The following is a 14,402-nucleotide window of genomic DNA, read 5'->3' as shown; positions in this document are numbered from 1 at the left end:
TGCTTAAGCAAGGAGTTAGGAACCAAAATGGAGGACCTGTCCTCACAAAGATGGCGTGGAGCACAGCTGGAGTTAAGCTGGCGGGGTGGGGGGAGAAAAAGGCACTCAAAGGACAGTATATAATATCGTGGTTGCTATGGCAAGACACAATGTGCCTACCACGTTTTCACACAGTACCCAGCAGTGAACTTGCATTCAGGAGCCGTGGTGCTGGACTTGGTCTTGATAAAATGTAATTATTGGCTCGTCTGGCGGTGGCAGGAGCTAACACAATAAGACAAAATCCTCATTACTGGAGCTGGTATTTGGATTCTACTTCTCACAGTCAGGTGTGAGTGTGAGGGATTTTGGGACCGTTTCTTTGTTCAGGCTTATCATCTTACATATAGGCCACTTCATAGTTCGAAATATGAACGAGATTGGAGGGTCTTTCTTACCTGTAATTGTAAATATTACAATATATATCCTATATTCATGTTTCTATAATCTTGAAATACGATTTCAGACACCCTTAAAATAGACCATACCATTTCCTAACCTTGACCTTAGTTGAACGTCTTGTCTGCCTGCATCAGTCCCAGTGGCTCATTAAAGTCCACTGCACCACACAACAAGCTAATGGAGACAATGTAGGTTAATGTAAGCAGTTCGCCATCTAGCTTGTTGAACACACATAAATATTCTACCATCGGAGTTTCGTAATTAGATTGTGTCAAGTGTCTGTGGAAGTTTAGCTAACTATTGTTAGCTATCTAAGGATAACATTAATTTTTCCTAATTTAGCTATTTGATGTTAGCTAGCTGAAAGCCCGCCCTATTATTACCAATGTTGGCTTGGTATTTCATTACCGCACTGTAAAATGTCATATTTGATCTAATTGTTAGCTAACACTGGTGCTTAGGCATGAGCAGTGAACTTGAGGATTAGTTATTGTAGAGATACATTTTGACATCAATGTAGTTTAATAGTTAATTTCTTTTTTGAGTCTTTTTACAACAAGCACACCATTTGTGTTTTCAGTCTGGAGTTTTACCTGGCAAGGTAATTGAAAAATGTTCAAATCCAGGTGTGTTACTTCAAAGGGATAACTGCTACTTTATTGAACACAGATTACATTTCATTCAGAGTCAGCATGAGCACGAGGAACGGAGATATTCAACAAAGTTGAAACTTAAATCTTGAAATGAAAAGAATTAGGAATTAGAGATGATAATTCAGCCTGTGTTTTATGATAGTGTCTTTGGTTATGGTTCAGCATTGTGTGCATCTGTGGTTGAGCGGAAATGAAGACCCTTGACTACAAAAGTTGTGTGGTATGGGACACCCATCAACTGGTGTAATAAATTAGATATTCCATCATCTACAGACTGCAGATAATACATTTAACAAGCAAGGACACTGTAAAACTTTAGTTCACTGAAGCACATGCCTGCGCTGTACTGGGTTTCCTTGCCGAGCTGGAAAAAAGGTCGACCCCCCTGATTGTCATTGTATAATTCACACTGTGGGCCACTTGTTAAGGCTTCTGGCCTTACATGTAGGCCATAACATGAGGTCCCAACAAGGCGTTAGTGAGGCAGGTGCTTGGTGTGTGTCTGCATCCTTGTTGGTGTAAACCAGACGATGGCGATGAGTACATCTGCTGCCAGTGTCTCCCCCTGCCACAGCGAGCATCAGACGCGGTGAATGCCGGCTGCTCGACCAGCGCATCCTCTCGTCTCTATCCCCATGTCCACTTGACAGAACTCAGCTGCTGAGCCCTTTTCATCACCTGCTCATGTAGAGCACCATTCACCTCAATCTGGCTGCTCTCCTGCCGTCCGCTTCTTCCTGAGTTGAGTTGCTATTGTCCACCATTGTGCTGGTTATTAACATTGTGTTATGAGATTACACATGTGTCTACATTCCACTGTGCTCTTTTAGCTGTATGTGAGGTCATCATTCTACTTTTTTAATTTTTGGGACAGGTGTCCTTTCGCACAAAAGTGTGGTGAATATTACTTGTATACCATACCAGTAAGTCTGAATTGTTCCCATAAAAATAACTGAACAATTGAACTTTGCAGAATCTCGCCAATCTTAAAATGTGTAACATGCCCGTATTGAAAACAGTTCAAACATTTATATTTGTATGTGCGATATAAGCAGCTTTGAACCAGCTGAAGCGGGTGACCCAGTGGGCTTTAAGAGGCTTTATACATTTAAAAAACTTCAATAGAAACCAGACCAGTGTCTGATTAAGATCTGCGTTTATTTGTCAAAACATGGGGCCACACTAGGCCAGTAAAAGGGACAGGCGTCTAATTGGGACTAGGATTTTGATCGAAGTTTTAGGGTAACCCTGTTTGGCTGCATAGCTTACATTGTTCGTACTTAGTGTGTTTCTCTTTTACATTTCCAAGAGGAAGATCTTTTAGGATTAGTACTAACCAATGCTTGGTGAGCGTAATGCTATCTTGGAGTTTCGCTGCAGTTGCTGAAGTATAAACTTCTCCAAATCCATTAAAGAGCAGATAGAGCTGCTAAAGTTAGCCTTGATTCTGATAACATTCAGTTTTCTGTGGTGATATACTGCACAGTGGATGAAATGTCCATCTAACCCATAAAATGTAGTTAGCTAATGAAATTATTCTTCGCCTTGAAAGTACAGCTAGGTTACTACTGTAGGCTGTAAGCTAGTTAGCCGGACATGCTAACATTTGCAGCTGGATTTGCATTTGTAGCGTGTATAATCATAACGCTAACACTTTTGCTCTTTGGTTTTGAAAAAGCTACCACCCTCCCTAGCAGAGTCCCGTGCACACCTCTTCAGCATGTTGAGGAATCCAAAGCTTGACAGGAAGGCAATGCCTAGGTGTGATTGCTAAGCTATGATTGGACAGTTTCTGTTTGATTGAGGGGTTTAGTAGATTTTAAGTTATGGTTGTCACAACTGATGGCTAAAACTACCAAAAGAAGTAGTAATAAACCAGACTTGTCCTTTAAGTGTAAAATTCTGTATGTTTTCCACATATCTAGCATTTATATAGTGCTTTTGTCTAAAGCACGTTACCATCAATTTAGGGTACAGTGTCTTACCTACCGTGTGGACAGGAGTAGCTGGTGATCGGACCGCCAACCCTGCGATCACTGGACGACCCGCTGTCCCTCCTGAGCCACAGCGTGTGTTTCTGATTGGATTTAGAAAGAGTTAGGTGCTGTGAAGGGGAACCTTTCAGTGTTGATGTGTATAAAACACCTTGTTTACATGAAGGTTCAGTGGGTTTCTTGTGGGAGTTTGTGGTTCTGCATCACATCCGCACATCTACTTACTATCTCTCATGGGAAATTGGGCTTCATGCTTCTTGGAACAGTAATTAGCAGTATGGGTTTTTATCTGCAGGCTCTTTGAAGACTTCAGAAGAGCATTCTGCTAATTTCATTTGAGTTTTTTCAGTCTTTCTTTTTCAGTCTTGTCTTTCACCCTTTGATTATTTATGGTGATTTTTTCGGGTGGGGCATTTTGCTTCAGACATTATTAATGTGTTTTTCTTTTCGCCTACAATACATAAAGCTCTAATTCCCACCATGAGAGGTGCTTGTTCTTTCCCTTCACACACTAGCCTGGCATTTTGGCTGGATTGAGGTTGAGCATGTAACAGTAAATATTAAACACATCCAGCTGTCGCTGTGAGATGGCCGTCTGTACTGCTGCTTTGTACCTTCTGTGGCTTTTTACAAGATGGTCTGCATTGTGTTAGGCTTAAGAAGTTATAGCAGTAGAACATAGTGCAGAGGAGGACTGCAGCCACTCAAACACAGCGAGATACTGTAGATGCAAATAGGTCAACAGAGTGCAAAACAGAGGGAGAGTGGGAGAAAACAGTGGGAAAGTAGTGAACTATTCTTTCTGCTCATTTTCTCTCTGCAACATGTTGTGAAGGATGTGAGATTGAAATAAGACTAAATGTAACTGAAATAATAAACTGCTCTTTTTCCTTCTTATGGTTATCCTACCTGTAGTGATGAGCCTCCTACACTAAGATGTATACCATGTGCCCTTAATGTTCCCGAGTCAAACCCTTGGTCTCATGTTTCTGTCCCTGTGTTGCTTGAAGTTTCTAGCCATGGTAGCAGTGTACTTCACAAGGGATGGCAATGTCACTGACACTCGGTCGCTTGGTTAGTCGGTCCACTGTGTTAGTCCAGACAGAAATATCTCTATATCAACTATCAGATGAATTGCCATGACATTTGGTGCATTGTAATAACTTTAGTGATCCTTTGACTTTCCATCTAGCGCCATCATCAGGTCAGAACGTCACTTTGTCCAGCACTTTAGACAAAATACATTAGTACTGACATTTCTATTTAGTGCTTAGTGTTAGCCAATGCATAATAGACTAACGTGCTAAATTATAATGATAAATGTGGTGAACTTTGTGTGCTAAACATCAGCATGTTAGCGTTCTCATTGTGAGTGTGTTAGCATGCTGACGTTAGCGTTTAGCTCATAGCACCACTGTGCTTTACTTATCTCATGTTGTCTCAAGGTGCCTCAAGCCCTGGGACTGTAACCAATTTGTTTTAATTTATTTGCCTTTTATTTAACGTGGGTTGATCTCCGGAAGTCAAAAACTCCTTTCTCTCTAACTGGCCTTACCCAGGGAACTGTGTAGGTGCTGAAATATGTAACCGATGTTAGCAGTGGCCTGTGAATGGGCTCCTGATCTGTGTGGGAGGAAATGATGACAGTGTGACTTGATGCTTGAGGGCTAAGAGGCAAAGGTTCTTCAACACTCTCCGGCAGCCAAGCGCCTGTCACTGGTCTTGGCAGTCAAGGAGGGACTGTGGGGCTGAGAGAGGGGAGGAAGTCAAGAAGCCATGGAGAGGGGGAAGAATAACTCAGACCACCATTTAAAACGAAAATCCCTCCTTTTCACCTCTTTCTGTTTCCCTTCACACGCTCTCCATGTGCCAACTTTCCACTATCCTCTCTCCGTCTTTTGCTCACACACAGTTGCCCTCTCTTGCTCACTTGTACTCATATTTCCATGCAGAGTGGAGTTTGCAAAAATCAGTTAAACACCCACCAACCTTTCTCTGTCCTTTGCTCTCCATCCCACTTGCCTTACCCTAAATATCCCTTGCTCTATTTCTACAATGCTCTCTCTCCTCTTTGCCCTCCACTTCGTCCTCCTAGTGCTCACTTTTTCCATTTCCCTATTCTTGTCGCTCTCCGAGGAAGCATGCTCAAACACGGTCCTTGGCAGAGTGCAGTTAGACTGTCACACACACTTGGGCAAGGTGCTCTCTGGGCAAGGATCCTTGTCAGTACACATGAGTTCAATGGGTTTCTGTGCTCACAGCGCTGACCTCTCTGCTGGACATTGGAAGTATGTTCCTTGCACCACGCTCTGCGGAAAACGCACACACACACTATCACACGCACACATATACACACCCTCACATGCTGTTCTAACCGTATGTGTCTGTCTCTTTCAGCTCTGCACGAGTTCCCTACAGACCTGTTCACACACAAGGAGAGAACTGAAGGAGCTGTGGCCCTGCATGTCCTTTGTGTAAGTTTTACTACACATGTACAACTCTGCGTTCATGTGTGTGTGTGTGTGTGTCTTGTCAACATGCGAAACTGCGTGTAATTGGTCTTTTACATTGCATTTTAAAGGGTACAGTATAGCTTATTCCTCTGTGCTGTAGAGCTTGCTGCTTAAGGAAATGACTGAGCCTTTTAAAAAAATTAGACAATATAATTGTGACCTGTTTATTAAATTTACATATTTGGTAGGAACCAATGGGCTTGGGGCTCCTTTTTCACATATGCTGTTGTACTTCCCAAGACCTGTAAACAGACTTTGGTGTGTAAAATCTGTGTGGAGTTATAAGTCACTACAACTGCAACACCTCAACCTAAATCCATCCCAAAGTGACACAGTCGTTGTCATTACCTGTCATGTTTGCTTTTTATCAAGTCGTAGAATAACGCTGGCAGGATATCATCCAAAGCAAGGCTAAACAAACTGTATATATTTCATCCTCTCTGGCTGAGCAGAAGACAGCGTCTGGATCAGGCCCAGTCCTTTCCTCCTCCCCCCCGCCTCCTCCTCCTCTCCCCTTCTGTATCTCATCAGTTCAGCACATGCATGACCGGCCCCACGGGCCACTCCAGCATGGTCCAGCAGGGGTCAATATGCGAGGTCAAGGCTACGATGGAGCCCCTCTGCAGTCACTCTGGTATGAGTGGCACAAGGCAGGCAGAATGTTCCAGTACATGATGACCCATGTTGTGTTGGGCTGTTGCTGATGCTCTGGGGGGCTGACTGTAATGGAAGCTCATGCCAGCAGAGCAGCGTCTCCAGGGAACTTTGCTGTGCACAAACAGAGCACTAAGAACTACCAAATGGACCACTTTGCCAGTACATGTCTGACATTATAGGCAATGTCACTACTTAGAGTGCATCCACCCTCTGAGTTAGCCTTTTCCTGTTGCAGAAGGGCAAATGAAAGTAACCTTTTCTAGGATGCTTGGGTATTTACAAAAACTATGCCAAAAACACAGTATAACAAGCTATTTCCATCTGATGTCAGGATGCGAGCTAGGGAAGAAGCTAAAGCAGCCGAAATAAACACGGAAGGAATGTCCGCCAATATGCTGAATTCGCTCATTCATGCTGAACAAAACACTGTGGAGCAATCCCGCAACCGCGTGTGCTTTCACATTGCATTCCGGCTTTCCAGGTTACCTCCGCTAAGTCCGCCTACGCCGCGGTTGCCTGAGCTTATCCGGTGAATTTTCAAAATAAATTACCCTGTGCAGAGTCCCGATCGTAAAACAAGAATAAACAACAAACAGACAAAAAATTAACCATTTATCTACGTAGCTCACTTAATCATAGTAGAAGCACAAAAGCAAGCACTGATTACCAAATCGATAAAATCTAAACATGTCAGCAAAATCTGGCAGGCAAAATGCTCTGATTCTGAAATGCTCCCTGTGGATATGCAGACTGAAGTTGACGGAACAAAACGGGGTCAGTGAGAGCGCTGAGGAGAAGGTAGTAGAAAGCACAGTAATGACAAATATATCACAAGTCAATGCTGATACACTTCCAGTGGACGTTGACTCCAGGCTGGAGACTTAATAAAAATGTGGCGCAGCTGGAGTCGGTGGACTTTCAGAATTAGGCCGTTAAGAAAAGACAGCGACTTGTAACACAACAGCTTGAAACGTGACTCCTATTGCGGCATTGCGGCTGTGGCTTTTCACACAGACCAACAACACCAACATTCCCGGCTCAGAGGCGGATCAAATCGGACCCCCCTTTCCGGTACCTTTCACACAACGCAGCGAGCCAGCATATTGGGGTAATAATCCCGGAAAATTGGGCAGTGTGAAAGCGCCTTAAGTGAGAGCACTGACAGTCTCCTCAGTAAAGCTCCTTTATCTGTCACATGCCTTTAAACAAGGTCTTAAACTAGGGCTGCAACTGATGACCATGGGAGGTATTATTTAACTAAAGGGCAACCTAGAGCTTTCAACTGCATCTCACGGTCTTGCATAGCAATAAGAATGATCTTTGTCCACTGATAACAACGGTTTGTATTACATTATTTTTATTGGATTCTTTGCAGTGCCACAAATCAACACATCACTTTCATGAGAGCAGATCTACTGTGAATAAATCAGTCAATAATAACAGGAGGGAAAGGCGCTTTTAGAAGTGCAGAACCAGCAGAGATACATCAGATTATCACATTTGGATGTAAAGTATAGCATACATTATTTCTGTAAATTTACTATATTAACCATGTCCACATAGTCTATAAAGAACTGTGACTTTACTTAGGTGTTGCTGGCACTTCACTTGGGACTTCATAGCCAAGACAGGAGACTTGCAAAACAATGGCCTTGTCCCACCTCTGCTTTGTACTGAGCAGCCAGAATACGTCATATAAATGTGCTGGCTCCACTTATTAATCAGACAGTCCTCCTACGTCGTACACAGGTTAAGATATCAAAAACCAAAGGCTTTATGAAGTCGAATCATAAAACAAAACTTCAAATCTTAAAATTCTATTGAAAAATAACTAAACAAATTACAGAGCAGATGTCATGTGGCTTATATTGTCTGCATTATGCAGCACTCATAACAGCATTTGGTGTTGCTTCAGGGATGTTGATTTAAACAGAGGAGTAGATCCATCCGTCTTTTCGTTGTATTATCCTCTGATTCAGCCACAAGTGAAGCTGCTGTGAACTGATTCCACCGTCGGTCGCAAGATTGTCATTGATCATGTATGTTTCTGGTATTGGATGCAGCTTGAAGGCAGAAATCTGTAAACCGCTTTGTGTTAGAGTCTCATTTCTGAATTTTAATATCACTGAATTTTACCTCCAACTGCTGTTATCTTGACGGCTGTACTGCTGACCCCCCTCCAATTCTGCACAGCTCATGAGTGCGTCATCACTTCACAGAATTTCTTCTTCTCAGGATTTGCTCTCTATATTTAACATTAAACATGCACACACATTTACTTTCAGTATGCACATACCATCAGTAACAGCTACAGCAGGCTTGAGATGGCGATGAAGGCTGCATTTTTTCCCTCCATCTCAACCTCACACCCGAATCAAGATTCAACCCAGTAGCCAGGATTACATGTCACACTCTGACTTTTTGCTTGCACACTGAAAGTCGTTCAGTGTGTGGGCTCAGCCGTAGCTCTCATGCAGGCGTTGGGTAGTTCAGCTCATTCTCACCTGCTTTCAGAAACAGGAAAGAGAAGAACTATTGCAAAGGAAAATGTGACTCAGTACTGAGCACAAAAGGAATAAGAAATATTCTCTCTCAGTGCCATTTTTCTGTAAGCAAGGCTTCTTTTTAACAAGGTGTAAGGATATTCATGCCTTTCCTTTGTTCACACATTTTCCGTCAGTCTGTCGTCACTACCTGACATTTTCTCTCTTGATCAACGCTGTCTTTCTTTCTCCACCCTGTCTCTGCTTCATTTTGGCTTCGGTGTTATATGTATTATGTGATGCCAAGGATAGGTTAAGTTTTCCATGATTTAACCTGCCATTTTAAGACTATTCAGGAGATATTTGGAAGGACAGGATTTATTAAAGGTTCCCCAAGGGTCAGTATTAGGACCATTATTGTTGTTTTGTACAAATATGATATTTGTTTCCAAGGTTTCCAAAACATTAATTAAGTTTTGAATTTGAAAAGTCATTGAATATTGTAAATAGTTGATTTTGATGAACTATCATTTATTTAGCAAGAATTAATTTACAGTGTCCAGAGTGTCTTAACTAGAATTTTGTGGGAGTGATAATAGATTATAAATGTATAAAGTTAAGGATTTCTTAAAGGAAAATTCCAGCATATTTCAACCTGGAATATTTGCATTGAAAACTCCCACACACTGTCTAACTTGCATAAAATAATAATAATAACAACATTTATCCCTTCATCAGGCACATGGTGTTACATACCGAATTTTTTTTGCAAGCTACGAGTGTGCAGGAATTGTTTTTGCAACTTTTGACCCACTTGTCCCCCTCCAACGCAACGTCTCTCATTATAGAGGTGCGAAGTAATTAACTGTTGAGAACCTGGAATATTTGCAATAAATGTTGCCGTTGGGACACCATGGGTCATACTGACTTCATAGTGATTCGGGGAAACGAGGACTCTTTCCTTGCAAATAATGGCTATCAGAGCAAGCTACACAAGCCTCCTACTCTTCACGTTCCTTCTATATTTTACTTCATTTTTGGAAGTATAGGGAGATAAATATAAATACAAATTCAATGTTCATGTTGCATAAAAGAGCTTAAAATGTTCAAAAAAGAACAACACATTGTTTATGTTTTTTTATATAAAGGTTGTATGAAGTGAGAAAAAGAAACAATATTACTTTAAATTTATTTAATTTATTCATGGGGTCTGAAATAAACTGCCATTATATTGAATTTATAGAGCAGTTGTATTTTGATATTTGTCAGATAGGGCCCATGGTGTCATTCTAGGTCAGAGGTCACATTTTCCATCCGTTCAGACAGTAGGGGAATAAGCCTTGTACAGTACGTAACCTTCCGCGCTGGGCTTTTTTTAATGCAGTACTTTTAAAAAGTGAAAACTAACTTCCTTATTTAAAAATGTAAATAGTGTGGTCCTACAGTTATGTTGTTCATGAACGTTTGCTGTCTTTAAACCGTTAATATACTGCACTGCATTTGCATGGATCAGACCTTTTTTTGCCTTCATTTACTAGAACTCACTGTTCCATTTTTTATGGCCATTTACATCTAAATTTAATGTAGCAGTGGGAGCAGAGGGGTATTCTTCACTGTATCTCTCAGGGTACATACAGAGATCTGTTCGAAATAGATTCAAAGGCTGGAGAAGACATGGGAGGTGGTAAACAACATCACTTTGTCCAGTTTGAAATATCAGTGCATATATTACAGCTGGTTGCTGTAATATATGTTAACCGTCTTAGTGTGGACTTTTCATCCTATGGTATCATATATATAAATCACATCAAGCAACATGTTCATACTTCACCGTCCCCTGTAATATCTCTCTCTGTCTGTCTTCGCAGACCATTTACATGTTCTGTGCCCTGGCCCTCGTCTGTGATGACTACTTCGTGCCCTCCCTGGAGAAGCTGTGTGAGGTATGAATGTGAGGTGTTAAAGGTCCTGAAAAACTAGCTCTCAGATCTTAAAAGTTTATTTAGAACATTGAATAATAATGACTAAATAAGCCACAGTCAAAACACTCAAAAACTCAGATAATGAACAGATATTTCTTCATCTGGGCTGCGTGGGTGTGCATCACGACATCATTTGGCCCATCCCACGTGGGATCACTATAGACTGCTGTACTCTATATCAAACATCAAAAATACAGCAAGGCATCCTCACCTGTACAAATCTACATTTATTAAAATATAATATTAAATATGCATGTACATAATTTCAAGTAGTGTAGGCTCATGTACAAAATGTCAAATACATGTTGGACTACACAGCCTTTAGACTTTTCTCCTCATCTCTTCCTTGAGTAACTGAATACTTAAATGTTGCCTATTTGAATAGCTAACTAAATCTTTGGATGTCACTAAACAAGGTATTGCTGGTTCCCAGTATAAAGGAGAGTATAAAATAAATAGAAAGGATATTTATTGGACCCATTTTCTTCCTCCAGACATGCTGTCAAGTTTTCACATTAAGTGGTAAAATATCGGATTAACAGTGTGTTTACATAATCAGACAAATGCAAGCTTTAGAGGATCTGTATTATCAGCTAAGGGTCAGGGTCAGGCTGTGACTGATCTTGTAGTCTGGATTTTCTAATTGCAGTGGGTATTTCCTGGTCAAAGATGCACTTTTAATTTGTCTCCTACTACTTTTCTGGCAGCGTCTCCATCTCAGCGAGGACGTAGCAGGTGCCACCTTCATGGCCGCTGGCAGCTCGGCCCCTGAGCTCTTCACGTCCATCATAGGTACTCACGACAATCACCGCCCTCCACCCTACCCCCATCTCTTAAGTCCTCTGTAAGAGGACACATGTTGCAATGCTGTAGCTGGATTAGGGAGGAAGCATGCATGCCTTTTAATGGATGTTTTATATAGATGCTTTTATCCCTAGACACTTCTTTACATGCAGTAAACAAACATGAAATCACATCAGAATAACATTAAAGTCATCTTATGCAATAATCACTAGAGAATTGCTGGTAAGGAGTAAAGGCGTTTTTTCTTTTCCCTTTTCGTCTTTGATCATGTGTTCAGTGTAGTATATCTGTCTCTGCCAACAATATGAAGAACAGTCACTTCAAAGGTGGCACATTACTGTATTCTTTATAAAAAAAAATCAAATTATACATACAGACAGGGTTTCAAGACATTTCATTCTTCTGATGGGTATAGAATGAAGAAAATTTCAGGTTTTATGGGCTTCTTTAAAAAGATTTTCTTTCCCCATGTGTGTTTGTGTGTGATTGAGAGAGAGAGATCCATGGCCGACCGTGAATATGGCCAAGTTATTTACATATGTTTTGACAGTTGTGCGACATCTGTTTGTCAGCTCTGCAGATGCTGTGCTGCAACTGGAAATGTCAAGTTGTGTACAACACATCATTCATGCTCTGTATGGCATCATAATGCTGTGTGTGTGCATGTGCGTGTGTGTGTGTGTGTGTGTGTGTGTGTGTGTGTGTGCGTGCGCTTATTCTCTCCCCAGGGGTGTTCATCACCAAAGGTGACGTGGGTGTGGGGACCATCGTGGGTTCAGCTGTCTTCAACATCCTCTGCATCATCGGCGTGTGTGGCTTCTTCGCCGGCCAGGTGCGGTACACACACAAATATGCAATTTTCATCATTTCACATCTCACTATAGATCATTCTGTATGGACTTGGCTGGGGAACCGGTTCGAGTCCAGCATGGACCATTGCCCAAAGTGCCCCTGAGCAAAGGCCTTGAACCACTTACTGCTCCCAGGGTGCTGCACAATGGATGCCCACTGCTCCTAATTAGGATGGGTTAAATGCAGAGGACAAATTTCCCCTCAGGGGTCAATCAACTATAAGAAAAAATGTACAAAATGTGCCGGTACACACTGGAAACATTTTTATATGTTTTGTTTGTTTTGTGACACTTTTATATTCTCCTCTGTGCTCGATCTGCTTAACCAGCCACATGTACAACATGCCATCAGTCTCAACCCATTAGATAGTTTGTATCTCTTTTCAGCTATGCATCCTCAGTGCTGCGTGTTGAATGAGACAGAGATATCATAATGTAGTGCAGCATCTCGCTGATGCTGTCTGACATGCCAGGGATATGGAAATGAGTGCAGTACAAGGATAAGCTCTCTGCTCTGAAAAATATATGCACTGGACTCTAAACAGTGATGCAATCCCAGATTGTGCATTATGTAATCATAGTGAGATAATGAGGGAGAAGGGCGGGCGATGTAACATGGCTTGGAGGAATGGTGTGCAGTAAAACCATCCTCAAGTCCGGCCATTGCACCTCACTACTGTTTGCTACCCTTGGCTGGCTGTTCAAAGCAGGCTCCCTCTATGAAGCACTACTGTACAAGCAAACATTTATGTTCTAACTCTACCATCTGCATCGCAACAGCAAACGATTCCACAGCTGGGAGTGGCACATTCAAGATGCGACTTCTGACCCTCCACTTATGTATAGTGGGAGTGTGAGCGCTGTGTGGGAGAGTGTTGTAGCGTTAGTCACTCCTGCATCGTAGCCCATAAAGCTGACTAACACACGGGCACCTTTCCTACAGAGGATGGTACCTTGCAGTTGGTTTTTTCAGTGACTGTGATTCAGGAGGTCAACTCAAGAGCTCGCGTAAGAGTGAATGAACTGAAGCTGCATACATATGTTTTGCAAGTGTACTGATCTCTGTTTTCCTTCCTCCTTGCAGGCAGTGAAGCTCTCTCATTGGGCTCTACTCAGAGATTCAACTTATTACATATTTTCTATCACGGCCCTCATTGTGGTAAGAGGTCATAGACTCACATGCAAATACACAGCTCACATGCTAATTTGAAAGTGCAGGTTATGGTTATCTGCTTTGCTATCAATACCCAATACCAATACCCGCTTTCTGCCTCAGCAGTAATCCTAGATAGTAGAAAGTCAATGAACACGTACAAGTACTGTACATTGACTGTCGATGTGGATACTTAGCAGTTTTTTAATCTTAGCAATCCTCCCTGTTGAAGCTGTGTCCCAAATCCATGATACAACCTAATTGTAAGCAGGGTTTGAGTATGAATTGTATTCACACTAGAACAAGGGACAAAATCATTTATACTCAAAAATGTCAGTATGCATATTAAAAAACACTTCATTTTTGAGGATGCTGATGGACACTATTGTCCCACAATGCAATGCACAAAGGAAATGCAGCAGTAGTAGGAAGTAACTAAGTACATTTATTCAGATATTGTACTTAAGTACACTTTTGAGGTTGGAAAATAATAATAAAAAATCATTATAAAAAAACAAAATTTAATAAATGAATAGCCACTAAAGTATAACGACATGACACAACAAAATATTCACAGTGGGTTTAAAAATGTACAGTATGAGTTTACTGTATACTAAAAGGGAGGGTCGGGTGGTTTGAGAGTCAGTGGGCGTCTCTGGCCTTGTTGATGAGCTGCAGACGGAAAGAAACTGTACTTGTAGCGCGAGGTTTTGGTCCTGATGGACTAAAGTAGCTACTAAAATGCCACTTACACGTTAATGCACCTAATAATAATAATAATAATAATCAAATAATGTAATGCATTTAATAATATGACACTTTTGCAAAAATGAATAATTTTGTGTTTGATACTTACATATATTTTGCTGAA

General features: G+C 41.4%; 1 protein-coding gene across 1 annotated transcript in view; it reads left to right on the top strand.

Moving 5' to 3' along the window:
* Window positions 1-14,402, top strand: part of slc24a3 (solute carrier family 24 member 3) — a 59,071-nt gene that overhangs the window by 32,310 nt on the left and 12,359 nt on the right. Inside the window, exons 3-7 of the mRNA XM_038714541.1 lie at window positions 5,486-5,562; window positions 10,610-10,684; window positions 11,431-11,515; window positions 12,256-12,359; window positions 13,463-13,537. Coding sequence (XP_038570469.1) covers window positions 5,486-5,562; window positions 10,610-10,684; window positions 11,431-11,515; window positions 12,256-12,359; window positions 13,463-13,537 — 416 coding nt within the window. The remainder of the gene's footprint in view (window positions 1-5,485; window positions 5,563-10,609; window positions 10,685-11,430; window positions 11,516-12,255; window positions 12,360-13,462; window positions 13,538-14,402) is intronic.

The sequence above is a fragment of the Micropterus salmoides genome, unplaced genomic scaffold (assembly GCF_014851395.1).
Source record: "Micropterus salmoides isolate LMB-PRFRI ecotype aquatic unplaced genomic scaffold, ASM1485139v1 Ms_hic_scaffold_12, whole genome shotgun sequence".
NCBI lineage: Eukaryota > Metazoa > Chordata > Actinopteri > Centrarchiformes > Centrarchidae > Micropterus > Micropterus salmoides.
This window is presented reverse-complemented; position numbering and strand designations above follow the sequence as displayed.